This window comes from Rhineura floridana, chromosome 2, assembly GCF_030035675.1.
Source record: "Rhineura floridana isolate rRhiFlo1 chromosome 2, rRhiFlo1.hap2, whole genome shotgun sequence".
NCBI classification, from domain to species: Eukaryota; Metazoa; Chordata; class Lepidosauria; order Squamata; family Rhineuridae; genus Rhineura; species Rhineura floridana.
In genome coordinates this window covers 128,484,441-128,509,752 of record NC_084481.1, presented here as the reverse complement: position 1 = coordinate 128,509,752, position 25,312 = coordinate 128,484,441, and the positions used below count along the sequence as shown (strand labels likewise).

The window sequence follows — 25,312 nt, the reverse complement described above, 5'->3', positions numbered from 1 at the left end:
AGTAAAACAATATCATCAGCGTACAATAAGCAGCTCTATTTCTCCTTTTCATCCTCTTCAGGTGAGGCTGTTAACGTACTAAACCGTTGCCTGACCGCGATAATGGACTGGATGGGGGCTAATAAACTGAAGCTCAATCCAGACAAGACCGAGACGCTGCTGGTGAGTGCCTTCACTGCCCAGATGGAGGATGTTCATCCTGTTCTTGATGGGGTTATACTCCCCTTGAAGGAACAGGTTCGTAGCTTGGGAGTTCTTTTCGATCCTTCCTTGTCTCTCGAGGCCCAGGTGGCCTCGGTGGCATGGAACTCTTTCTACCATCTTCGATTGGTAGCCCAGCTACGTCCCTATCTGGACAGTGATGACCTCGCCTCAGTTGTTCACGCTCTGGTAACTTCTAGGTTGGACTACTGCAATGCGCTCTATGTTGGGCTGCCCTTGAAGATAGTTCGGAAACTACAGTTAGTCCAGAATGCAGCGGCCAGACTATTGACGTGGACCAGACGGTCCTCTCATATAACACCTGTTCTGGCCCGTCTGCACTGGCTTCCTATTTGTTTCCGGGCTAAATTCAAAGTGCTGGTTTTGACCTATAAAGCCCTACACGGCATGGGACCGCAATACCTGGTGGAACGCCTCTCCCAATACGAACCTACCCATACACTGCGCTCGACATCTAAGGCCCTCCTCCGAGTCCCATCACATCGAGAAGCTCGTAGGGCGGTGACTAGATCCAGGGCCTTTTCGGTGGTGGCCCCCGAATTGTGGAATAGTCTCCCCAATGAGGTACGCCTGGCGCCGACACTGCTATCTTTTCGGCGCCAGGTGAAAACCTTTTTATACTCCCAGGCATTTTAAAAATTTTAAATATTCTTTTTAAAAAAAAAAATGTTTTATAGTGTATTTTTAAAACAGTATTTCATTACTGGTGTATTCTGATGTTGTTTGGTTTTTGTTCTTTGTTTGTTTTGCTTTTTGATTTTCTTATATTTGTTCTATTCATATATTTTCTTGTTTACCCTCTATGTACACCGCCCAGAGAGCCTTTTTGGCTTAGGGCAGTATATAAATTAAATTAAATAATAAATAATAATAATAAATAATATGTCTCCTCATAAGTGCAGGGGGATGAGAATTTACTGTCTCTAGGCGTTTAACCAATGGATTAATATAAAAATTAAATAAAGAGGGGGCCAAGACACATCCTTGTTTTACACCCTTAAAAGATGCAATCGGTGCAGACCCCTTATCTGGGTCCTTTTGTGCAAACATCGAATTAAGCAAAGTAAACGTCTATTGATGTTTGTGTCCCTTAGTTTCACCCACAGCCTCTCACGAGATATTACATCGAAAGCTGATTTGAGATCTATAAAAGCAGTAAAAAGAGCCCCTCCCTTGCGTAAAAAACATTTTTCGGCCAAATGCTGAAGGACAAGGCCCTGGTCCATGGTGGAGCGCCCAAGTCTGAATCTGGCCTGTTCATCGGCCAAGATGTTTTCACCATCCATCCAAGATGTTAGCTTCTCTAGAAGATGGCTTGCGTAAAGTTTACTAATGATACTAAGAAGGCTTATGGGTCTATAATTTGAAGGATCCATCCTCTTGCCCTTCTTATAGATGGGTATCACAATGGCCATTCTCCAATCTTCTGGGATGGAGATTGATTGATCTGTTACAGTAAACAAGGCCGCCAAAATGGGAGCCCACCAGTCCAGGTGCGTTTTAAGAAGTTCCGGGGAAATATTATCTACACCGGGTGCCTTGCCCATTTTCAGTTTGTTAATAAGTGCTGCAGTCTCACAAATGGAGACCGGTGGCCATTGGGGTAACGTATTAACGTCTTCCCACTTGGGACTATCACATTTATCACTTTTGGCGAATATACTAGCGAAGTATAATTCCCATGTGCCAGCTGATATATGATATTCGATACTCGGCGGAACGGGCTGGCACCCCCCTGCAACCAGCTTCCAAAACTTTCCAGAGTCTTTTGAACGAGAGGCTTCTATTAAGTTGTGCCAAACTTCTTTTTGATGTAGCTTTTTCTTTCCTTTTATTAAATTTTTAAATTGTCTTTTAGTATCTAAATATTCAGTGGGGAGTACTGATAATTCAGAGGCTCTATACCTTTTATAAATGACGTGAGGGTTTTCTTCAATGCTATGCAGTCCTGGTCAAACCAGGGCTTTGATGCCCGCTCTAGAGAGCCTGGTCTCCATTGGTTTCTAAGGATTAAGGAGTTACTTATAAATTTCACCATCTCCTGATACCATAAACAGACAGATGATGAAGCAGAGGCAAATAAAAGCTTATTCCTAATGCCTAGAGCTTCAGCAGAATATAGGGATTTAGCTAATTTGTTAGCAATAGCAGGGGACCATCTGATACGGGTGGCTCTTCTCTCCGCCGCTAGGTTATATAAGATCTGACTAAGGCTTTTGATACTGTGAATTGAACTGCTCTCTGGACCATCCTTATGAAAATTGGATGCCCTGATAAATTTGTGAATATTTTGTAACTCCTTCATGACAACATGACAGCAAAAATTTTGGATAACAATGGCTTTCAGAGCGATCCATTCAGAGTCGGATCAGGCGTAAAACAGGGATGCGTCATTGCTCCAGCCTCATTTGTTATTTTCATTGCTATGATTCTACACCTTATTGAGGGGAAACTTCTTACTGGTGTGGAAATCATATATCAAACAGATGGAAAGCTTTTTAACCTCAGTAGATTGAAAGCAAAAAGTAAGGTAATTACAACCTCTGTCATAGAACTTCAATATACTGATGATAACATAGTCTCCGCACAATCAGAGAGAGATCTTCAAGCTATCATAGATGTCTTTGCAGAAGCATATGGAAAGCTTGGCCTTTCACTTAATATCAAAAAAATCAAAGTGCTTTGTCAGCACGTACGAACTGATCCCTCTGTAGTACCATCAGTCCAGCTTAATGGTACGACGCTGGAGAATATTGATCACTTTTCTTATCTTGGCAGCCATCTCTCTGTAAAAGCTGATCTTGATATTGAAATTCAACATCGTCTGAGCTCTGTGAGTACCATATTCTCCTGAATGAAGAGTAGAGTGTTCAAAGATTGGGATATTTGCAGGGAGACCAAAATGGTTATTTACAAAGCCATTGTACTACAGACCTTACTGTACTCCTGTGAAACATGGATTGTTTTTAAACTCCACTCCCTGCTTCTTGAAAGATTCCACCAGCTCTGCCTCAGGAAGATTCTGCAAATTACTTGGGAAGATAGATGGACTAATGTTAGCGTTTTGGAAGAAGCAAAGACCGCCAGTGTTGAAGCAATGATCCTTTAACATCAATTTCGCTGGACCGGACATGCTGTTCAAATGCCTGATTGCTGTCTTCCAAAGCAGCTACTTTACTCCCAACTTAAGGATGGAAAATGGAATATCGATGGACAGCAAAAGAGGTTCAAAGATGTTCTTAAAGATAACCTAAAAAAAGTAACATGAGCATCAAGAACTGGGAAGCTTTGGCCCATGAGCATCTCAATTGGAGGTCAGCTATTATCAAAGGTGCTATGGACTTTGAAGAAGCACAAGTACAGGATGAAAGGGACAAATGAGCTAAGCAGAAGGCACATCAAGCAAATCCTCATCGCGACTGTCTCCCATTACTGTGGAAGGCTGTGTGGATCTAGGATCGACCTCCACAGTTACTTACAGACTCACCATTAAAGACCTTATTTTGGAAGTCAACCTTACTCGGTCGCGAGTGATTGCCAGTAGTATAATTGAGGAAGGTACCTTTTCTCCCAATACACCTCTTTGGTGAGCATGATGCACAGCCCATACTTGTCCTATGCCTATCCCTATCAGACATGTGAATTGATTGTACTAGTGTGAAATAAACCACCCTACAGATTTGGATTATGTGAATTCTGAACGGTGGAACAGCAGCTCCCACAATGAAAGCTGTCTGAATTAGCCCTCCTTTGTTCTAGAGTGAAAATACTCTTTTCCTCTTGGCTGCTTCTTTAACAAAGCTGGATAATCTTGCAAAGGAGTTAAAACACCCACGAGCATGTGCGTTTAACAATGACAGCATGATGAATATTTTTCTTTGTCATATGCACTAAAGTAATAATATATGGAAAAAGTAATGTCAAAATGAAGCTACTGGCTGTTTTTTTACTTTGATTTTGTTTCAGATTCTGAACACATCAAATGTTTCTCAGACTGTCACTCTGTTTTATGTGGTGAAAAATGAAAGCACAGTCTTAAATGGCACCGTGTCCAGCAGCCTTCTTAATCAACTTTCAGCAGAATTGGTGGGATTCTATCTCACCTATCCACCTCTGACCATTGCTGAAGGTAAGACTTCACGGCGATAGGATTCTTTGCATTCTTTCAGTGTCTAGCAGTCAATCATAGATGGCTCTTTGAAAACATTCCCAGTGGCACTTTTAAGCATCCTAGCTTTTCTGCTCCAAATATTTCTCCCATATAACAAATGGTTCCTTTATCAATCTAGCTAATGATCCTTTCTTTCTTAAAGGTGAAAAGTAAAAATCCATGTTCAAAATGCACCCAAGAAGGAAAACAGCTGGTGACTCATACAGCTATGAACCACCAATTTGTAAAATTGACTTCAAAAGTATTTCATACTCTTAACCCTTCATTAAATGACTGCCTGTGTTGGTGGGCCGTATGTATGGCCAAAATTTTCTTTACAGCACTGAACAGATAAATTAAAAACCTAAGTAGAGATCTGAAACATTGCCATGGTGAGCTTACCTTAACAACAAAATAAAACCCTGTGAAGTGCATTGAGGGCAAAGAAATGAAAGTCATGTTACTTATGAAAATGAATGGCTTAAAATGCCAGGCACACAGTCATCCACCACACAGCAAAGGGAATATGTGATGCAAACCCTCTATGCAGAGGCCCAGTTTTTGGATTCTGATCTCTCACAAGAAGGAGGTCTAGATTAATGTGTAGGTGGGGGTCATGGCTGCTCCTTTGCTATATGAAGAGGATGGCTGATTTGGGTAATGGAGTGAATTGGCCCATAATCTTTCTACAGAGGATTCACAATGGCAGCAGAAAAAAAAAGGGCGCACAAACATCACAGTAGCATTTTTAAAAAGAATGGCTGTTCCACATGTTACACTGCTAAGGTGCATGTACTTTTTTGTTTACCTCATGTTAACAGTGGAAATATGCAATACTTAGTAAGGACCTGCTGCACTCTCTTGCTATGTGTTCTTCTGTAAAAACAGTTTGAGGATTAGCCAGGTAGGACTTGTAATTCAGCCTCACTGAGTTGAGTCCTGCTGACTGCTGTTTGTTCTGTCTGATAACTATGTTTCCACGGCTTATGATTTAAACATCCTCTGTGTTCCTAGACAAAAAGCTGACAAAAGTGTGTTGTAAAACAAGTGTTAAATCACCTTTTGAAAAAATAATCATTCATGATCCTGCTTCAATTTCCTTGTCCTCACTTATCCTCACCCTTGTATGAAACATTCCTCTGAAGCTTCTTGTGAGAGTAAAACTGTAAATCTGTCTTTCCCTTGATGATCAAAGTTCTGGAGTCCAGCCAGAAAACAGAGTGATGGATACATATTCAGAAGTTCCTGGGCTTGATTTGTAAAATCAGAGATGCCAGGGTTGAAGCCTGCCTTCACATCGAGCATGCACTCTGACCTGCAAAGCCTGCTCTGTAATCTCAGCTTCATGAAGCCTGTCTGAAGTTAAATCAGTAGTGAGAAGGATATATGGGACGTACATTGTGAAAATCATCTTTATCCTGGCTGTAATGTGTAGGAGTGCTAAAAAATAAGCAAACTATCCATTCACATGGGCTTAATTTAATTTCCTTTGAACATTGGGAGATACTTCTTGATGGTATGAGTACTTGATGATACGAGTGCCAAGGATGATGGCTCTAGCAGATGCTGGGCAGCCATCTGTTTGTGATTCTTTAGCTCTGAATTTCCTGTATTGGGCACAGAGCTGAACTTGATTGCTGACAAGACCTACACAAATTCTATGATTAAGCTGGAAGTGATAGCAGCAATTCTTCTTTATAGTTCCATCAGCCATGATGAACTTGATCTATATATGATGAACTCTTTCTTCAGATTATGGGTAGGAATGATGCACCATGGGAAGGTTTGGGTGGCATCTTTGTAAATAACCCACAGAACTATGCTGTATGGGAGGTAAATAAATTTAACTAACATATAAATATGGCAACCACCATCAGGCTCAAAAAGGTTCTTCATCCCTGGTCTAGAGTAAAGGCCCATCAGTTAGCAATGCAGGCTTGGCTCTCATAAAAGAGGTGTGATTTTGGTCAGGAATCTTCTACATTTTTGATGAGCCATGGAAGTGATTTCTTTGAATAGATTAGTACTTTCCCCCCCAAATCTTCTTGTAGTTTGATCTACAGGTTCAAAATTTCCCTTTTTGAAGACAGTCTTGTTTTTCACCAAATGGATTGTGCCTTCCCCACAGTGGTGCTTCTTGCATAGATCTTCAGTCCTGAAGTCATGACTTGCATAGCTTGAAGCAAAAGAGATATCAAGCATTTAAGTAATTACATTCATTTACTGTATAATATCTGATTATATAGATCCTTATGATATATTTCTAGAAATCGTGGCTAAAGACTGAGGGCGACATTTGGCTAATTTCTGCTTGTTCAAGGAACTCCCATCCTCCCCTGTATGCACTTCACACCCACTGCTCCGGAGGGTTGGGGGAACCCCTACAACAGATTTAGGCAGTGCACGGTGGGAGGGGAGGGGTAGGCGGTAATCTTTGTGCTGAGAGGAATCATAAATCGTAGAGTTGGAAGGGGCCTATAAGGCCATTGAGTTCAGTCCCCTGCTCAATGCAGAAATCCAACTTAAAGCTTACCTGACAGGTGGCGTCCTGCTGCCTCTTGAATGACTTCAGTGTTGGAGAGGCCACCACCTCTCTAGGGAATTAGTTAGGGACTTTGGTTAAGGACTGTAACTTAGTGCTACTTTGATAGAACCCTGAGGCAGCAGCAGCAGCAACTGCAACTCTGGCTCTGTCAGCAGTGCTATCCCACCCCACCTACCCCTCTCCACAGCCTTGCCCTTTCATTGTACTACTAATCTTATGGCTAATAACTACAAAAAAGGTGCCAAATTGTTTTGAAATAAGAATGCATTTTTCTTTTTTAAAAAAATAAATAAAAAGAATAAACTCATTTTTCTAAAATCTGCTAAACATAAACCAAATTTTTGTGGGTGGAGGGAATGAAAACAAAATAAAAATGCAAGATTAACTATAGTTGCTCCTAAAACTGCTTGAAGTGTTGCCAATCCTCACTGCTGTATTTCAGGCCTGTCCTCTAAGCCAGTGCTTTCCTAGTTTTTTGCAGAATGAATTTCAGTTTTTTGCATTGCTGCTATGCTTGCAAACCTACAGAGCATACAATGATTATAGTTTTATCTCCTTCAAATATTTACCTAGAAAAATTGTTTGGGGCCTACTATTGGGATAACTGTATCATTTTAATTTATCAGGTAAATATTTGGAGCATTATCAAAGTGTGTCTTTTCTGCTTAGGCTGTAATGACTCCTTCATAGTCATTCACCTGGTTAAAACAAATTTTATTTCATGAAGCCTTTGCATCATGAATCCTTCTCTGATGTTTTAAAGTTTTCTGATGTTCTGTGTTTAAATTTGTGGGATTTTAAATTCCTGACGTTTTAAATTTTTGAGGTTTAATTTATGTTTTAATGTTGTACATTGCATATTTTTAGTGTTATAAAATTTTCTAGTTTAGATTCTCTGTAGAAACATTAGTAACACAGGAAAGAAGCAAAGTAAGAAGAACACCAACAAACATACAAAAATATAATTATCTTTGGATATGGCAGGTGTTGCCACCACTCACCATATGCTCAGAGGCACATGTTACCAAATTATTGCAAGCTACACAGCAAGTGGATTGGACTGTGAAAGACCAACCCAAATTGTGTTTGCATTCTGACAAATTTGTAGGGCAGTCCAATATCTCAGAGAGGAGGTCAGGTCTCCTGCTCCCTTGGTGCATTCACTATAGCTGCCCAATTTCCCTGCTTTTTAAAGTTTGATAGAACTATCCGTGGGCTATAGGTACGTTCTTAAACTGCAAGGTTTTTTGCCTATTAGTGAATTTCCCTGCTTTTTAATCTGGGAGGTAAGAAATGGGATCCTGTGCAAGTTTGCTGAGAATGGATTGATCATTTGCATGCTTATTGAGTTGAGAGGGATTTACTCCCCTGCAATCATGCTTAGGATAGGTAAAACTGACCAGGGGGGAGGGAGGGAGGGCTGGAGTGGGCAGGGGAGGAGGAAAGAGGAGGAGGAAGGTAGAGGAGAGGGGAAGGAGGGAAAAAAGCAGGTCTGATTATTTGCATGGTTATTGAGTTCAATGGGATTTACTCCTATGCAATCATGGTTAGGATAGGAAAAACTGACAGGCGAAGGGGAGGGGGAGGGGGAAGGATTGTATTGGAGGGGGCAAAGGAAGAGGGAGGGGAGAGCAGGTTTGATCATTTGCAGGCTTTTGGGGAGGAGGAAGGGGAGGGGGAAGGGGAAGGAGTGGATTGGAAGGGGTTGGGGATGGGGAGGGAGGGGCAAAGGAAGGGGGAGGGAAGAGGCAAGAGGGAGGGAACAGGAGGGAGGAGAAGGGAGGGTGGGTTTGATTGTTTGCATACTTTTTAAGTTCAATGGGATTTATTTCTGTGCAATCATTTTGAAAATGGAAATGGACTGACTGCCTTCAAGTCAATCCTGACTTACGTTGACACTATGAATAGGGTTTTCATGGTAAACGGTATTCAGAGGTGGTTTTACCATTGCCTTCCTCTGAGGCTGAGAGGCAGTGACTGGCCCAAGGTCGCCCAGTGAGCTTCATGGCTGTGTGGGGATTCGAACCCTGGTCTCCCAGGTCGTAGTCCAACACTGACCTGGGGAAGGGGCAGGGAGGGGAGGGGAAGGAGATTGGGTGGGTGGGCACTGGGCAGAAGGGAAGCCTCTTTCCTTTATTTATTATTTGATTTATATCCCGCCCTTCCTTCCAGCAGTAGCCCAGGGCGGCAAACAAAAACGATAAAAACACTTTAAAACATCATAAAAAGACCTTAAAATACATTAAAACAAAACAACGTTAAAAACATTTTTTAAAAAGCTTAAAAAACATCTTTTTTTAAAAAAAGGGTTAAAAACATTATTAAAGAAAACATATTAAAAGCAATTCTAACACAGACGCAGACTGGGATAGGTCTCAACTTAAAAGGCTTGTTAAAAGAGGAAAAGTCTTCAAAAGGCTCCAAAAAGATGGTAGACAGCAAAAGGAAAACATTGTGAACAGTATCATTGCTTTTCAGCGTTTCCCCCACCTTTTTATTCTACAGCAGGCACAGGTAGTCTCCCACCCAAATTTAAACCAAAGCTGTCCCTGTCCATATCCACACCAGGCCTTTATTTCACTTTGGACAGTCATGGCTTCTCTCAAAGAATCCTGGGAAGTGTAGTTAGTGAAGAGTGCTGAGAGTTGCGAGGAGACACCCTGTTCCCCTCACAGACCTTCAATCAGAGTGGCTGACTGTTAAACCAGTCTGACCACTGAAGCTCTGTCACAGGAATAGGAACCTCCTCTCAGCACCCTTCACAAACTACACTTCCCAGGATTCTCTGATGGAAGCCATGACTGTCTCAAGTGAAATCAAGTCTGGTATGGGTATGGACCACTGATTAGCCAAGCCCAGCAGTTGTGAGGCTTTTAGAACACTGACACTTGGTCCTTACTGAGCATGCCCGGCTTTATCTTTGGCTTCCAGCCAAAATTTCTTAAATTAATTAAAAATCAGCCAGGCATTTTTTTTAACTTTTAAACTGCAGAAAATGAAAGTCAGCGTATGGGGCAAGGTCAGTATTAGGATTACAGGTACTCTGTAAACATGGCTGATTTTTAATGAATTTCAACAGATTATGAGAACTCTGAGAAAAAAGTCCAAAAGGACTCTGAGGTTTATTTCTCTCTTTTTAGACTTTGAAGTCTCGATTCTCTCTGACTGTTTTGTGTATCTCCATGAAAATTTACAGGGTTGTTAAGCAAGCGTTTCTGAGGTCAGGACTATACGTTTTGTAAGGTTTTATTTTGGAATGAGCTTATGGGAAGCATCAGAATGGCATGGGGGGTATTTTCAATTTAACATTGCAGAATGTGAAAAATTCATGCTGGCTATAGTATACAGCCACTCTGGTGGCTGTATAATTATGCACGTATAACGTATATGTTTAAATCAACTTGACAATATTTTAAGATTTATGTTTCACTTGTATATCTGAAGCCCTCCATTTAAAGTAACAAGCAAAGCAGGGGAAAAGAGATCTCACTTACAATGACATGTTTGTGTTCTGGAGAGCTTCTTGAACAAATTGATATACCACTAATTTGCACTTCTGAATCCAATAATTTAAAATGGCATCTGAAATCTCCCTTGCTTCTTACTGCTGGATACTGTATTGCTACAAAAACTGGATAACTGTTTTTCAAGAGAGTTATGATTCCACATGGTATAACAGATAAGAGACAATCTGGATAGGCAACAAATTACACTATGAGGTTGGTTGTACAAGGCCACAGGCTCAAATTTCTTCTCAGCTGCATGATTATGTGTTCTTGGAAGAATAATTGAGACAATATGAGTAATCCTTGGTCTGATTTTTGTCCATGTGTGTCCATATCTGTTTGCTTCCGGGTCCATCGGACACCCATGCATGGATTAGGGTTGCCAGGCTCAGGGCCTGAGAATGATTCTGTATCTTTAAGAGAAGAGAAAATTCAGCCAAGTGCAGGTTTTCTTGCAACATTTTAATGGAAAAAACCACAAGGTGAAATTCTCCCTTCCCCCTGCACAACTTTTAAAGATACAAAAGACCTCTTGGTTGCCAGGCCCACCTCCAAGAGGTCTGTTGTATCTTTAAAAGTTGTGCAGGGGGAAGGGAAAATTCCACCTTGTGGTTTTTCCCATTACAGTGTTGCAAGAGAACACCTGCACTTGACTGAATTTTCTCTTCTCTTAAAGATACCGAATTATTCTCAGGCCTTGAGCCTGGCAACCGTAGCATGGATGTAAAATTTATGTATGATCTACATGCATAAAATCCAATATAGTTAGGGTTGAATTGCAGAATTAATTTTGCATTGTATGTGGAATAGCAATAATAAGGTTCAGATTTATCCTATGTGAATGTTATACTAAACTGTGAGTGTCTGGTAGGAAAGCATTATCTTGCTTCCCTATTACACATTGTTTATTAATTTATTACCTGTAAAATACATTTGAAGTGCTTACAATTAAAAAAAAAATTATTTGTTTATTTTCAATATTTATAGATTGGACAAAGGCAAGCAATATAAACATAAAAGTATGAGAAAAATATGTTCAAAAATTCTAGATGGTATTTAGTGCTAGTCCTACTCAGAATAGACTCATTAAAGTTAATGGACATGACTAACAGAGCAAGCCAACACGGAGGAGGCCAGCGGGAGTATAGCCGGTAGAAGGGAAGGCAGCATAAAAGGCTGTCACATCCTGCCATGGTTCAGGAGCCATGGGGAAGGGAGTACGCTTGCTGCACCAGCAGGGCTTGGCAGAAGAAAATGAAATGTATGTTTTCCGCCACCCTTTTTTCAGGTGTAGGGGCTGCCAAGACCAGGGGCTCATGGAGCTGAACATGGCCAGAATGCAGCATAAGTTGTTCTCTCCTTGGTTCTGCCCCCGACACCCCCCCGAATGCCCCCTATTTGGGCCTTGTGCCATCCTTGGCTATACTCAGGTGGTGGCAGAGTTCTGTGTCACAGCTGGTCCGGGGTGAGGGATTTTTGCTGGTGCAGCTCAGCTGTGCTGACACCCTCCCTGGACATATGCCACATCCTGATTCCCCTCAGCCCGGTGTAAACACCAGGAGGATTGCGCCCTAACTTAGGTTCATTAATTTCAGAGGTTCTACTCTGAGTAGGACTTAATTAACTACAGCCCTATATTTTTTGTTTTTATAAAAATGCAGAAGTAGGCAGCAATACTTTAAAATATGATTCTGGCAATAGAAATAATTTTTCAGCAATATATCCAATAAAAGCACATAATTAAAAAAACACTTGAAAGAGTTAGGCTTTTAAAGCCTTTTTGAATGCTAAGACAGACCTGGCCAACTGTAAATCCCTTGGGGCTACTGCTGAAAAGGCCCTATCCCTAGTGCCTAGTGATCCCTTGTGATGAAAGTTAAAGACGAAAACACAAAAGCAGGACTACAGCTGAACGTCAAAAAGACTAAAGTGATGTCAACAGAAGATTTACGTAACTTCAAAGTTGACAATGAAGACATTGAACTTGTCAAGGATTATCAATAGCTTGGCACAGTCATTAACCAAAATGGAGACAATAGTCAAGAAATCAGAAGGCGGCTAGGACTGGGGAGGGCAGCTATGAGAGAACTAGAAAAGGTCATCAAATGCAAAGATGTATCACTGAACACCAAAGTCAGGATCATTCAGACCATGGTATTCCCGATTTCTATGTATGGATGTGAAAGTTGGCCAGTGAAAAAAGCGGATAAGAAAAAAATCAACTCATTTGAAATGTGGTGTTGGAGGAGAGCTTTGCGCATACCATGAACTGTGAAAAAGACCAATAATTGGATGTTAGAACAAATTAAACCAGAACTGTCACTAGAAGCTGAAATGATGAAACTGAGATTATCATACTTTGGACACATAATGAGAAGACCTGATTCACTAGAAAAGACCATAATGGTGGGAAAAACAGAAGGGAGTAGAAAAAGAGGAAGGCCAAACAAGAGATGGATTGATTCCATAAAGGAAGCCACAGACCTGAACTTACAAGATCTGAACAGGGTGGTTCATGACAGATGCTCTTGCAGGTCACTGATTCATAGTGTCACCATAAGTCGTAATCGACTTGAAGGCACATAACAACAACTAGTGCCTGCCAAAAGTGGACCAGCCAGCTGGGACTCTAGTGCCAGTCTTAGGGCAAAGGCAGGTTCATATGGCCACAGGTGGTCCTTCAGATAAAGTGGCTCCAGACTGTTAGAGACAACAATATTTAAACAACCAACACACGCAACAAAACAGAAGCGTAATAAAACCCAAGATTTCATAGAGGCAATCTTTAAAGAGGAAGAAGGTGGTCAAACTGGTCCATGGTCACAGCCGAAGCTATTTCACAGTTTTTGTGTGAATTGTGTCCTCTGAATGAAGTTGGTTTCTTGATGTTCCTTTCTATTAAAATCAGTATGGAAAATGTAAGATAAATTGAGTATTTGATTGTAATGGAGTAAATTCAATTTCTTCTCCCTTTTGTTTCAAAGCTTTGGAATATCCAAATCTTGATACCTCAGAAGCAACTAGAGACTATTGGGTTATTACAGGTAAACATTTACACTTTTAAGGAAATCTTTTCCCCCACAGTTTTCATGATTTATTTTAACTTATGAAAATGTCCCTTTGTGAGTATTGTTAGTATGAATGGTATTTGTTACCTGTTTGTGAACTTGGGATATTCACCGGCTCACAATTTCTACAGCTGTTGGCTAAAGCGTTGTTTGAAGAGTTCTTCCTTTTTTATCTAGTATTTCTATAACCATGAATTACAAGGACAGAATCACCAGGTTTTAGAATCTTGGGGATCTTAAAAATAGCAAACTGCTATAATACCAAGATGTAATAGTCATTATGTTGTTTTAAAAATGTATTTACAATATATGTATATTTCTCACTCTCTCAGAACGATTTGTGGCTACACTTTTCTCTGAATACACATACTCTTCTGTCTATCTCTCTTTGTCCTTTGGGCATTCTTAACAAAATGGTTCCATGTGGAGATATTAAACTTGTGTCATGTGGTGAAACTATTATGAATTCTAAATGTGGTCCACTGTTAGGGTTCATCTAATTTTGAGTAGATTATTGTTGTAAGAGAAAGTTGTAAATGTATCAGAAAAAAGTCTGAATTTGTAAATGTTGAAGCTTTCATTCTTGTTAATATTGTTGAAGTACCTTTGTTAATATTGTTAGGCTGTTGGGTAGTCATTCTTTTGTTAAGGAGATTGCTTGTTAATGGCCTGGAATTGTGATTCTCTGGGATGGTATGGACTGTAGTCTGCATTGTGAGAGGGAGGGGAGTCAACTAACCTAGCCCTCTTTTGCCCTCCTCTGCTGTCATCAAGGAGATATCTTTATTTCCTGGCTGCCTCCAGTAAACAACCTTTTAACTTCTGAAAGTTATTTCCTGACCTGGCCAGCTCTCTTTACTGGTAAGGCAATTAGGCATGAACAAATCTTGGTTATAGGTCATGGTTAATGAGGAGAAAGCTTAACCACGAGCCCCAGTTTGGTTGACAAGCTAAGCCAAACCTTGACTTAGGTCAAGTGGCATAGCAGCAAAAGGAGGAGCAAAGTGAGTACAAACTCCTCTCCAGGAGCTTATACTTTTGCCCTGTGTCACTAAGCCAAGGTTTGGCTAAGAATGCTGTTTAGAGGCCATTGGGAAAGCAAATATTACAAGAATCCCATCTCTCCTCCAAAGGAAACATCCCTCCCAAACTTCTCACTGCTCAGAGATTGTGTAGGTATTGTGCAGCAATATTATTTTATTTTGCCTGTGTTCCGCACTATTTGTATAGGGCCAAGTTTCTCCTATGCTCCCCTGTCCAAACATATTTGAATCCCACCCAGTCCCACAATTGCTTCTCTGCAGGCTTTCACTTCCAGCTCTCTAGCCCTTTGTGGATTATTGCCTCTCAGTGCTCTCATAAAGAACAGTCTCCTGTGCCCTTGTTTTTTTTTGCTCTTCCTATCTCATATTGATTTAGAACAGCCTTTACCAACCTGGCCCCTTCTAGACATGCTGGCTGAGGCTGATGGGAGTTGTAGTCCAAAATATCTGGATTTATTTATTAATTATTTATTTATTACATTTATACCCCGCCTTTCTTTTCCTGATAGAAACCCAAGGCGGCTTACATATGGTTCCCAGGCGATCTCCCATCCAGGCGCATGACCTTGTTTAGCTTCAACAGGGAGCTAGTCTTATGTGCCTTCAGACCATAGCCTGGCACCATAGCCTGGATGGTGCCAGGTTGGAGAAGACTGATCTAGGAAGTGCAGCAGTCCATGAGGACTCTCGATTCCAAACATGTCCCAGCTGTTTTGGCTTGACTGTTTTGGATTCTGTAATGTGATGGTTGACTTTGGCTCCAATTCCCTTCTTGGTGAGTTTTTGTGTGTGTGTGTGTTTGTGCGTGCACGCGCAGGCACACACACACACACAAATATTTTGGAAATGGACTCTAGTGTAATCACTGGTGAAGAACAGTGCTAGAAACTTGTTAAGCTTGATAGCTTAAAGAAAAATGTTTAAGAATGCAGATATGTTAATAATCCAGATAATCAACAAGACTTTAGAAAGAAAGAGAGATCAAAAGCAAAGGGGTTTGAGCTATGGAATGAAGGATTTAGGTTAGATATTAGAAGAAACTTCTAACTGTAACAGCAGCTCAGTAATAGAATAAGATGCTGTATGGGGTGAACTTGTAGAACTTGCCTACTTGGCGGTTTTCAAAAAAAGAAAAGGTTTCATTGGCATGCTGCAGCTTTAGGATAACCAGTCTTTAAAAAGGGGTTGGCTTACGTGACCCAATTTGTTTTTGCCAGCTCCCTAACTGTACATGTCCCTACATTCCAAATGTCGTTATAGCCTTTTAATATCACTCCACTAGATTTCTTAACTGCATTTTAATCTATTTTTATCTATTTTATTGTTTTTGTGTTTCTTACAGTGTATGATTTTATTGTGAGCCGCCCTGAGTGCCCTATTGTAGGGTAGAAGAGCAGGATAGAAATATTTTAAATAAATAAATATCTTTAATCAGTTGCTACATTGTTTTTTCCCTCGACTTCTACAGTTATACAGGGAGTTGACATCACATTGCTGGGGGTGAATAACCAGAGTTTTTCGAGACTAATGGAGCAGCGTTTAGCACCACTCTTCATGATGTCCCATCAACAAGGAAGGCGATTTAAACGAGCCACTACAGTTGGCAGCTACACTGTGCAGGTAGGTGGTAAGACCTCTCCCCACAAAAGTTTTCTGATGATTTCCATTCCCCATTACAGTCTTTATGTAACATCTTTGTGTATAATCCAGAAACTACATGGAGGCCTGCTGTGAGAAGTGTACATTGAAACAAACAATGGTGGTTCAGCTTACTTTTGTATAAAGGTTTTGGTAGTTAAAATGCTGGGAAAAACAGAAGGATGTAGAAAAAGAGGAAGGCCAAACAGGAGATGGATTGATTCCATAAAGGAAGCCACAGACCTGAACTTACAAGATCTAAACAGGGTGATTCACGACAGATGCTGTTGGAGGTCACTGATTCACATTGTCTCCATAAGTCGTAGTCGACTTGAAGGCACATAACAAGTTAAAATCATATCTCACAAATAATTCTTTGCCCATCCCTCATGAACAAGATGGGAATAGGGTAACACTCTTATCTGCACCAGATCTACTGAATACCGAATATGTTACTTTGAACATTTTTTCTCTATTGTGACATACTGATAGTATTATGAAACACTCCCAAGGGGGCCGGGAACATGACAATGGAATACTTTATTGAAGGCCTTTAATTTGGAGACAGTTGGTCCATTTAGCTCAGTATTGTCTACAAAGTCTGGCAATGGAACTCCAGGGTTTCAGGTAGGGGGTCTCTTGCATCTCTATGTGGAGATGCCACAGAATGAACCTGGGACTTTTTGCATGCAACATAGATGCTGTACCACTGTGCTGTGGCCCTTCTCCATGTCCATTGACTTCAAGGGTCTACTTAGAGTATGACTTAGTTGGACACTAACTACCAGACAGTAATCAATGGCTCAGGGTTTTTTTCCTTTCAGTTTTCTGTACCGACAATGTTTGTGTAAAGGAGCTAGAGAACTAGGCTGAGTCAGGTGTGTGCACTCAGTGCTACAAAGTGCATCTTAGTGGCTGTTTTGGACACCACTGGGCAAATGTGGAATGAGCCTCCCGGTAGTGGCATCATTGATGCTTACTGGAACAGGGTGGGACAGGGCAGCAGTGAGGCTGGAATGGCACAGACGCATGGGCAGAGCCAATCTGGCACTGCCTCCAGTGGGTCTGTGCTGCCCTGACCTCACTGCAGCCATACCCCACCCCTGCACCATCCCTGTAGGTAGCAGTGACACCACTGCTGGAAAGCTGGTTCCATGGTGCCATCCTCTCCTACCAGCAACTCCTACCATTGGGTTAGTTCTCAGTGGGACAGTATCCTTAAACCCAATGTGGCATGGAGCAGGGTTTATCAAAGGAAGAAACAAGACACTGAGAGGGCGGAAATGTGGGGGATATGTTGGGGTACTGAGTAAACCTGCCAGGATGCAAACAGGTTTTCACTAACATGATTTTTTTTGCCTCTGCACAAAATATTTTATTTTGCATATTTATGTATACTTCTTTTTCAATTGAAAATGTAGATTCAATTTATCAGTCTATTTGCCCATTAATTTTATGTCTTTTGGTACAGAAGTGAGTTTATTACCATTATAACTGTGACATTTTTCCTTTGACTTTTTTGCTTGACAAGATGGTAAAAATGCAGCGAATTCCAGGTCCCAAGGAGCCAGCTGAATTGACTTATTATACTTTATACAATGGGAAACCTTTGCTGGGCACTACAGCTGCCAAAATATTGAGCACTGTTGATTCACAAAGGATGGCCTTGACTCTGGGATATGTTGTTCAAGTACAAGCTGATCGTAAGAATTCTTTTCTCTGTTTTCTCTTCTCTTTTAAATAATTTATCATAATTATTATGAAGGCTTGCTATAATAAATCCAACATGGAATATCAGATTTGGTGGTTTATCCATTTTAGTCAGTAACTCATGTAATGCTGATTAGCTGTTTTTTTAATACTTTCTTATGAGATTTATTAATATGTACACAGAAGAGCTATATAATAGCTAGGATCATCATCCCCACTAACAGACCCTTTGGTGTTGAGGAGAGAAGTTGAGCTGAAGGTACAATCTGAAAATAATATTCCTTCTTTGCTTGTCATGGAGAACTTAAAAGAGGCCTGTGCTGTTTTCAAATTGTTTGTCTATATTTGAATTATTTGAACTCATGTGGATACTGCCTGTCTAAAAAGACAATAAACTTGTCTTTACTTTAAATTACATTCTCTGCCATAAAGGCAGTGGAGGTAACATCCAAAACCTGATCACTTTCTACTTCATGGTCACATTTTTCTTTATGTAGTGAATGGATTGACAGTCAAGAAGAGATGAACTGGATTGGAAGTCATGATCTGGACATACTCTGGCAGCTTCCTAACTCTGCTCTTCTCTGTTTTGTAACCACAATCAATTGGAGAAAGCAGAGCATGCTAAATACCTGAATAAATATTTCAGGGGGGCATTTGTTGGTGTTCCATATGCATCCCATTAGAAAGTCTGTATAAATCTTTTCATTTTAGCTAATGTTTAAAATTATTTTCCTATTTTTTCCCACTCTGGTCTGGCTTGCACATCACACTAAGCCAGAGGTGGGGGGGAACCTTTTTGGCTCCGTGGGCAAGATTCTTATCAGGATCTGCTTTGTGGGCCATTATGATTATGATGGAGCCACTCACTTGTCAAAATCCCTTGTGCTTCCCTTAAGTCTCCAAGATGGGGAGTTAAAGAGAAAGGGGGAGATTTGCAAATGCCTTTTTCCAAGTCTCCTTGTGATTCTCTTTCACGTCTCTGAGACTGGGGACTTAAAGGCTTTAAGCAAACAGGAACGCAGAAACTGCCTGAACGCCTTTGCAAAAGTCTCCTTGAAGCAGCCCTCACATGTGGTTTGGGGAAAATGGCCTCACGAGCCAAATTGGACTCCCAGGAGGCCATGATAGGCTTAGAGGCCAAAGTTTCCCCAACCCTGCACTAAATCAAACTATGGATTAGAGTGAATGTGAAGACTCCTGAATATGCAGGAGAGGAGATTGTGGCTGCTTTGTTCCTTCCCAGTTGTTCTGCTGCTGCACTGAGCTAAGCCATGGTTTGGCTTAGCATGAGGGCCAAACCCAGGCTCATGGTGTAGCTCTCCTGGACAAACCATGAGCTGTAAAAAATTGGATAAACTTTGGTTACAGCTTATAGTTAATTTGGAAAGAGCTAAACCATGAGCCTGAGTTTGGATGACATGCTAAGTCAAGCCATGGCTTAGCTCAGCAAAGCATAGCAGCAGGGCAACTGTAGAGGAGCCAAACATCCACAGTCTTCTCTCCTGGAACTTGAACATTTGTGCTACACAATGATTTGACTTAGTGTGGTGTATGAACTGGACCTATAGTAATTATGTTAGAAGATTTTTTTTTCGATTAACAGTTTTATCAAAACAGTGAATGAAGCAAGATCTTTGCTTTTGTTTGATACCATAGTCCTTCAGATTACAGACTATCTGCAGCTAGTATAGAATGCAGCTGCTAGGCTGGTAAGTGGAGCAGCTCAATGAGACAATAAGTCACTGGTTCTGAAAACACTGCACTGGCTGCCAATGAGCTACCAGGCCCAATTCAAGATGTTAGTACTAGCATATAAAGCTCTAAATGGAGCACCTTTCCCAGTATCAACTGTCTCGGACCCTGTGATGGGCAGATGAGGCCTTGTTGATGGTACTGTCACTAGTGGCTGCCCAGTTGGCATTGAACTATGAAAGGGCCTTTTTAGTGGCAGTTTCCCATTTGTGGAATACCCTCCCTTGTGTGGTACATTTGTCTCACTCATTATTGACTTTAAGGAAGAATTTAAAAACATTCTCTTTACCTAGGCATTAGATATTCCCTGGAGGTTCCTGGAGGACAGTCATTGGCCTTGGGATTGGCACCTCCCTCTGGGTCAGCAGGCAGGGTCCACTTCAGATGACTTCACCCTGGGGGAGGGGCCATCCCACTCTCTCCAGACCAGCCCTGCCTGTTGCAGCATTCTGTTGGGTCCTGCTGAGCTCCATAAGAGCTCAGCAGTTTCAGTTTTAAAACTTCACCTTACTTTCCCCTCATGGTACTGGGTCCTTACAGTGCTTATGGATCCTCCTTTTGAACCACTAGCCACGTGCAATTTAAAGTTACTAACCCTGAAGATGGTGTTCCTGGTGGCAATTACCTCTGCTCGGCAGGTGTCAGAGCTCAGGGCTCTCTCTTCTGATGTTCAGTTGTGTATCTTTCACACGGATAGGGTGGTCTTGAGGACAGACCCCTCCTTCATTCCTAAAATCAACTTGCTCTTTCACAGGGCTCAGGAGGTGGTTTTGCCATCATTTTGCCCAAATCCTTCTTCTCCTAAGAAGGCATGGCACACTTTGGACATGCATAGGGCTCTGCGTTTCTACCTGGACAGGACGTCAGGGTTTAGAAAATCGGAAGCACTGTTTGTATCTTTTGGAGGGGCCTCCCAAGGAGGTAAGGCTTCCCCCTTCTCAATTTCCCGCTCGCTTAAGGAGGCGATAGTTCAAGCCTACCAGTCTTTGGGAAAAGCTCCCTTGGAGGGGAGGTTAACAGCACATTCTTTGAGGGGGGCTTCTACATCAGCAGCGTACAAGGGTAGCTTTCCCATACTAGACATATGTAGGGCAGCAACATGGGCTTCTGTTCACACCTTCTCTAGACACTATAAAGTTGATTTGTTGGCCTCTGCCGATGCAGCCTTCGGGTGGAGAGTCTTGCAGAGGGTGGTTAAGATGTGACCTGCATTACTGGAATCCCACCCGGTTTAAGGGCTCTGGTATGTCCCAAGGCCAATGACTGCCCTCCAGAAACCTCTGGGGGAAAATGGAAATTCTTACAGTGAATTTCTATTCCTGGGGGTTCCTGGAGGACAGTTCCCGCCGCTTCATTCCGGGGTTTTTGGTCTATGCAGGTCAGGGGTTAGTGGCTTCTGCCAGCGCCCTACATGTAGAGTGGTAGTTAGGGCCACCCGGGGATTTCCTGGCAATTTCTACTCCTCTCTTCAGTTTCTGTTCAAGTCAGGAAACGTTGGAAGGATGGACTCCGACACTCGAGTCAGGTGATCCAGGGGGGGCGAAGGGGTGATCTTGCTTGTTCAGGCAGTCTGGAGCAGGATGGCCCCTCCCCCAGGGTAAAGTCATCTGAAGTGGACCCTGCCTGCTGACCCAGAGGGAGGCGCCATTCCCAAGGCCAATGACTGTCTTCCAGGAACCCCGGGAATAGAAATTCACAGTAAGAATTTCCGTTTTTCCTGGCAACTCTGAGATCACTGGCTGAGAGAAATTTTAACTGTTTTTGCAATGCTTTAAACAATTGTTTTATTGTGGATGTGTTTGCCACCCTGGGCTTCCTTGGGACAAAGGGAGGAATATAAATTTGATAAATCATCATCATCATCATTCTAATCATTCCTGCAAAGTAGGAATGACTTGGTTTCATTTTAAAACCTTTCACAAATTTTAAGTCTTCAACAGTATATGCCCTGACGTAAGCGTACATCAATAGATGACTCATCAGAAACCTGTAGATGACAGCTTCGGTAGTCCCTTGTATTTAGTAGGTTTTATTACTATCATTATTATTATTGACAATACAGGAATAGATCCTGTCATAGTTGGCCCCAAGGGACAGGCGTGCTTGTGTGGCTCCAAGTGGCAACCAAGTGCTGAAACAACAACAAAAATGTATTAAATTTATTTAATTTATTGAATTTGTTAATCACCTAATGCTGCAGTCTCTGGCAATGTACGATACAATGTAAAAAATTACTATTTCTTCTCTAGATAACTTGTGGATTGAAGCTTAAACAGCTGCATATGAGCAGCTAATGCAGCTTTGTCAAGTTTGAAATTACATAAATTAGTTGTAGATCAAGGAAAAATGAAAGATGACTTGCTACAGATTGTTCAAATATTGGATATTATATCCATTTTTAATTGTTTACAATGATTATACATCTTTTGGCTAGTTCTGGAAACATTAATTACATTATTGATTTTAAAGTCTTGTTCCAGCTGGAAATAGTTACCAGTGACCTGCACCTCTTTTTAATTTCTAGTCACTTAAATGTTATATTTCTAATCATTCATTCATAAATGTTATTGCTTGATTGTTATGGGAGCAAGCAGGATGTTCAATTAGCAGTTTTTGAGAACTTGTATAATGAGGGGCCCGAGTGGGCATGGTAACCTCTGCTAAACACCATGAAGAACCTGCCATAATCCTGTGCTGAGAGAACAAGACTGTGCTGTCTTTGAATAGATTTTACTAAACCAGTGAGACAGTAGTTTATGCTCAAAGACAGTCAGAAACCATTGGCAATTACAGGCTGCCTGTGGAAAAGAGGAAGCACTAACTGCTTAAGGTGTTTTCATAACAATTTTTGTTAGATCCATTGTTGACAGTGTTGTCAACACTGATTGGCAGTGGCTCTCCAAATGAAACTTTTGCATGCGAAAATCTACCATTGAAGTATAGCCTTTCCCCTAAGTGAACTTGAACTGGTATTTCTGGTATGATTGGAGTGCAAAGGTCACTCCCCTCTCTCCCCCATTTTCACAGTAGCTGATAGTGATGGTTGTTCACTGTAGTAGTCTATAGGTCCTGGTAGATTTCCATCCTTAAGTTCTAGTTTGAGTCATAGGCATCTCCAGTTAAGATGGCAGGAATGGGGCTTTTTCAGACCTACTGCCAAGAGTAAACAGTACTGGGCTTGAAAGGCCAATGTGCGACTCATTATAAGGCAGATTTATAACTTGACTTTTTCTCCTCCTTGATTATATGCAGCTGTGGTGAAAAACCCACCCAACAACTTATGGATCATTGCAGCAGTGTTGGCTCCCATTGCTGTGGTTACAGTCATCATCATCATTATCACGGCAGTTCTGTGCAGGAAGAACAAAAATGATTTCAAGGCAGACACCATGATGAACCTGCCACAGAGAGCCAAAGTAGGTAATTTTTATCCCAGGTTCAGGAATGTGAATTTGCTTCTTTGGTGTTACATTCTTCATAATTCTGTGCTAGGAGGACAAGATTGTGCCCTCTTTGAACAGGTTTTACTAAACCAGCAAGATAGTAGTCTGTACTCAAAGACAGTCAGAAGCCATTGCCAATTACAGGCTCCCTTTCAAGTGCAAGGCAATCTTTACAGGGTAAGTCCCTGTGGAAAAGAGGAAGCACTAGTTGCTTAAGATGTCTTCATAAAATTTTTCTTCGTTTACAGTCATACAGGTTGAGAAGGTATAGAGATGTATCAGCAAGTACAGAATGAAATATATGATTCACAGCAATCTGATTCCTGCAAAATCGCTTACTACTGCTATTCAGTCTCTTTTCCAGGCAGCCTGAAACTGCCACCGTCAGGTATTTGGAACAGCCTAAGAACTTTTTAGTGCCTCCTGGCCATAATATAACATGATGGTGGAAATGAGATAATAGATATTCACCAATTGGGTCAGCATGTCAAAGTGGTAAATAAAGTCTCCTGATCAATATCAGTCACTGCTTCAGAACTTTGTCCAAACTTTGAGTGATTCTAGATACTATAACAATCAATCAGCTTTTATTGTCAAAACCATATGTCATGATCAAAAGAAATCAAAAGAAAAGAGAGACAATAACATAAGAAAAATAGCAAAAATACAGAAACATTTTAAAAAAGTAAACGTAATAATATCCATCTCATCATATAACATTCATATCTAGGAATAGTTTAGACGCAGAAACAACAAAAATGGATGCTAACAATAGGAAGAATGGCTGTTGTTTATTGTTGAGTGGAAAGATAGCAAGTAAGAAAAGGAGGAAAGCCTTTGGGAAAGTCACCGCATATTTCTATATGTGTCTACTCAGAAATAAGTCACATTGAGTTCAGTACTGCTGTGTAAGTGGGTATAGAATTATAGCCATAGCCTCCAGTGTAACTCAACAACTAGATTCAGTGCACTTTAGAGATGTGTGTGTCTGAAAAGTATGCATTTAGCTTCAAGGAAACAAGTCAGGAGTGTAGTCAATTACTTCACAAACTACATGTTTCCAGTGTATTCAGTCATGATGTGCAGAATTTTCAGCATCCTGTATAGTTCAAATCATCTTCCCTGTTCTGACAATGCTAGTACTTCATTAGTTTTCTGGGCAAAATCACAAGAAATGCAGTCGACATTGGAAAGGTGGAAATAAAATAAAACAGCTAATACTGAAGATAGAGTACAGTGGTTGAAAAACAGCAGAAGATCCTATTTTTAGATCTCTTGGTTCACATTTAGTTTACTCTTTACTTGAATACTACGGCTAGCATCTCTACAGTTTGGAATTCTGTGAGTTAGTTAGATCTCTTGCTTTGAATATAAAATTTGGACAGTGTGATTAAAAGAACATTTGTGCACAAGGATAAGAAGACAAAGGTTCTTCCCATTTTTTAATTTATGTGCTCTAGTGTTAAATGTTTGATCGGTGACATTAGAATAACATTTTGTTTTCATTTTAGCCTGCCTGGAGTTCTGGTTTGTCAGGCATAACAATTATTGTAATTGCTAGTAAGAAATTAAGTGTAATATATTGGCAATGCAAACAGCTGCCAGTGCCAGTGATATGTGCACAGTGTATTTAAATAGACTGTGTGTTGTTTCTCTAGTTGCAAAAACACCTGAAACTACTTCAGTATGACAAATCTTCTGGATGAAAAATCTGAATATGGCTGAAGTTGTTTATTTATTTATTAAAATTATGCTTATTTTAATCTGTCTATTTAATAGGATGGCTGCTGTTAGGGGTGTTTTGTGTTTGCTCTGCAAAATATAACAACAGATCAAACCCTACAAAGAGGAACCTCCTTGGTTTGCTGCTTATTTTTGTGGAGTGTTTCTGTTTTATTTGCTCTGCTTGCTTTGATTTCACATATCAAGGGGGAACAAGGAGAGTGGAACTGCATAGTCAGTGCTGCAGTCCTGCTGCTGCTGCTAACAGAGTTCTGTGCACTGCAGTTCTTTGCACAGAGAAAGGCTGCCTACCGGATTACCTTTTAGAATTCTCCTTTTGTGAATGGAACTAAACAAATTAATGTAAAGATAGAGGGGCAATGAATCCTTTGGCATTAAATATTGCAATATACAGCAGGTGAGGGAAAAGTGAAAAATGGACTTGGAAAAGATCAGTGTCTTTTTAAAACAGAGTCTATAGCATCCTGAAAGTTCTTTCTTTCTTTCTTT

At 40.9% G+C, this 25,312-nt stretch overlaps 1 protein-coding gene across 10 annotated transcripts in view; it reads left to right on the top strand.

Annotated features, from left to right (window-relative positions):
- The window catches only part of KIAA1549L (KIAA1549 like), a 305,265-nt gene that overhangs the window by 119,929 nt on the left and 160,024 nt on the right, over positions 1-25,312 (top strand). For 8 of the 10 annotated variants that reach the window (XM_061610513.1, XM_061610520.1, XM_061610519.1 and 5 more), the window contains 5 exons: positions 4,189-4,351; positions 13,408-13,467; positions 16,003-16,154; positions 17,704-17,875; positions 22,890-23,053. In XM_061610513.1, coding sequence (XP_061466497.1) covers positions 4,189-4,351; positions 13,408-13,467; positions 16,003-16,154; positions 17,704-17,875; positions 22,890-23,053 — 711 coding nt within the window. Of the gene's footprint in view, positions 1-3,000; positions 3,064-4,188; positions 4,352-13,407; positions 13,468-16,002; positions 16,155-17,703; positions 17,876-22,889; positions 23,054-25,312 lie in introns of those variants that run through there. The other 2 variants (XM_061610517.1, XM_061610518.1) reach the window with 2 other exon arrangements.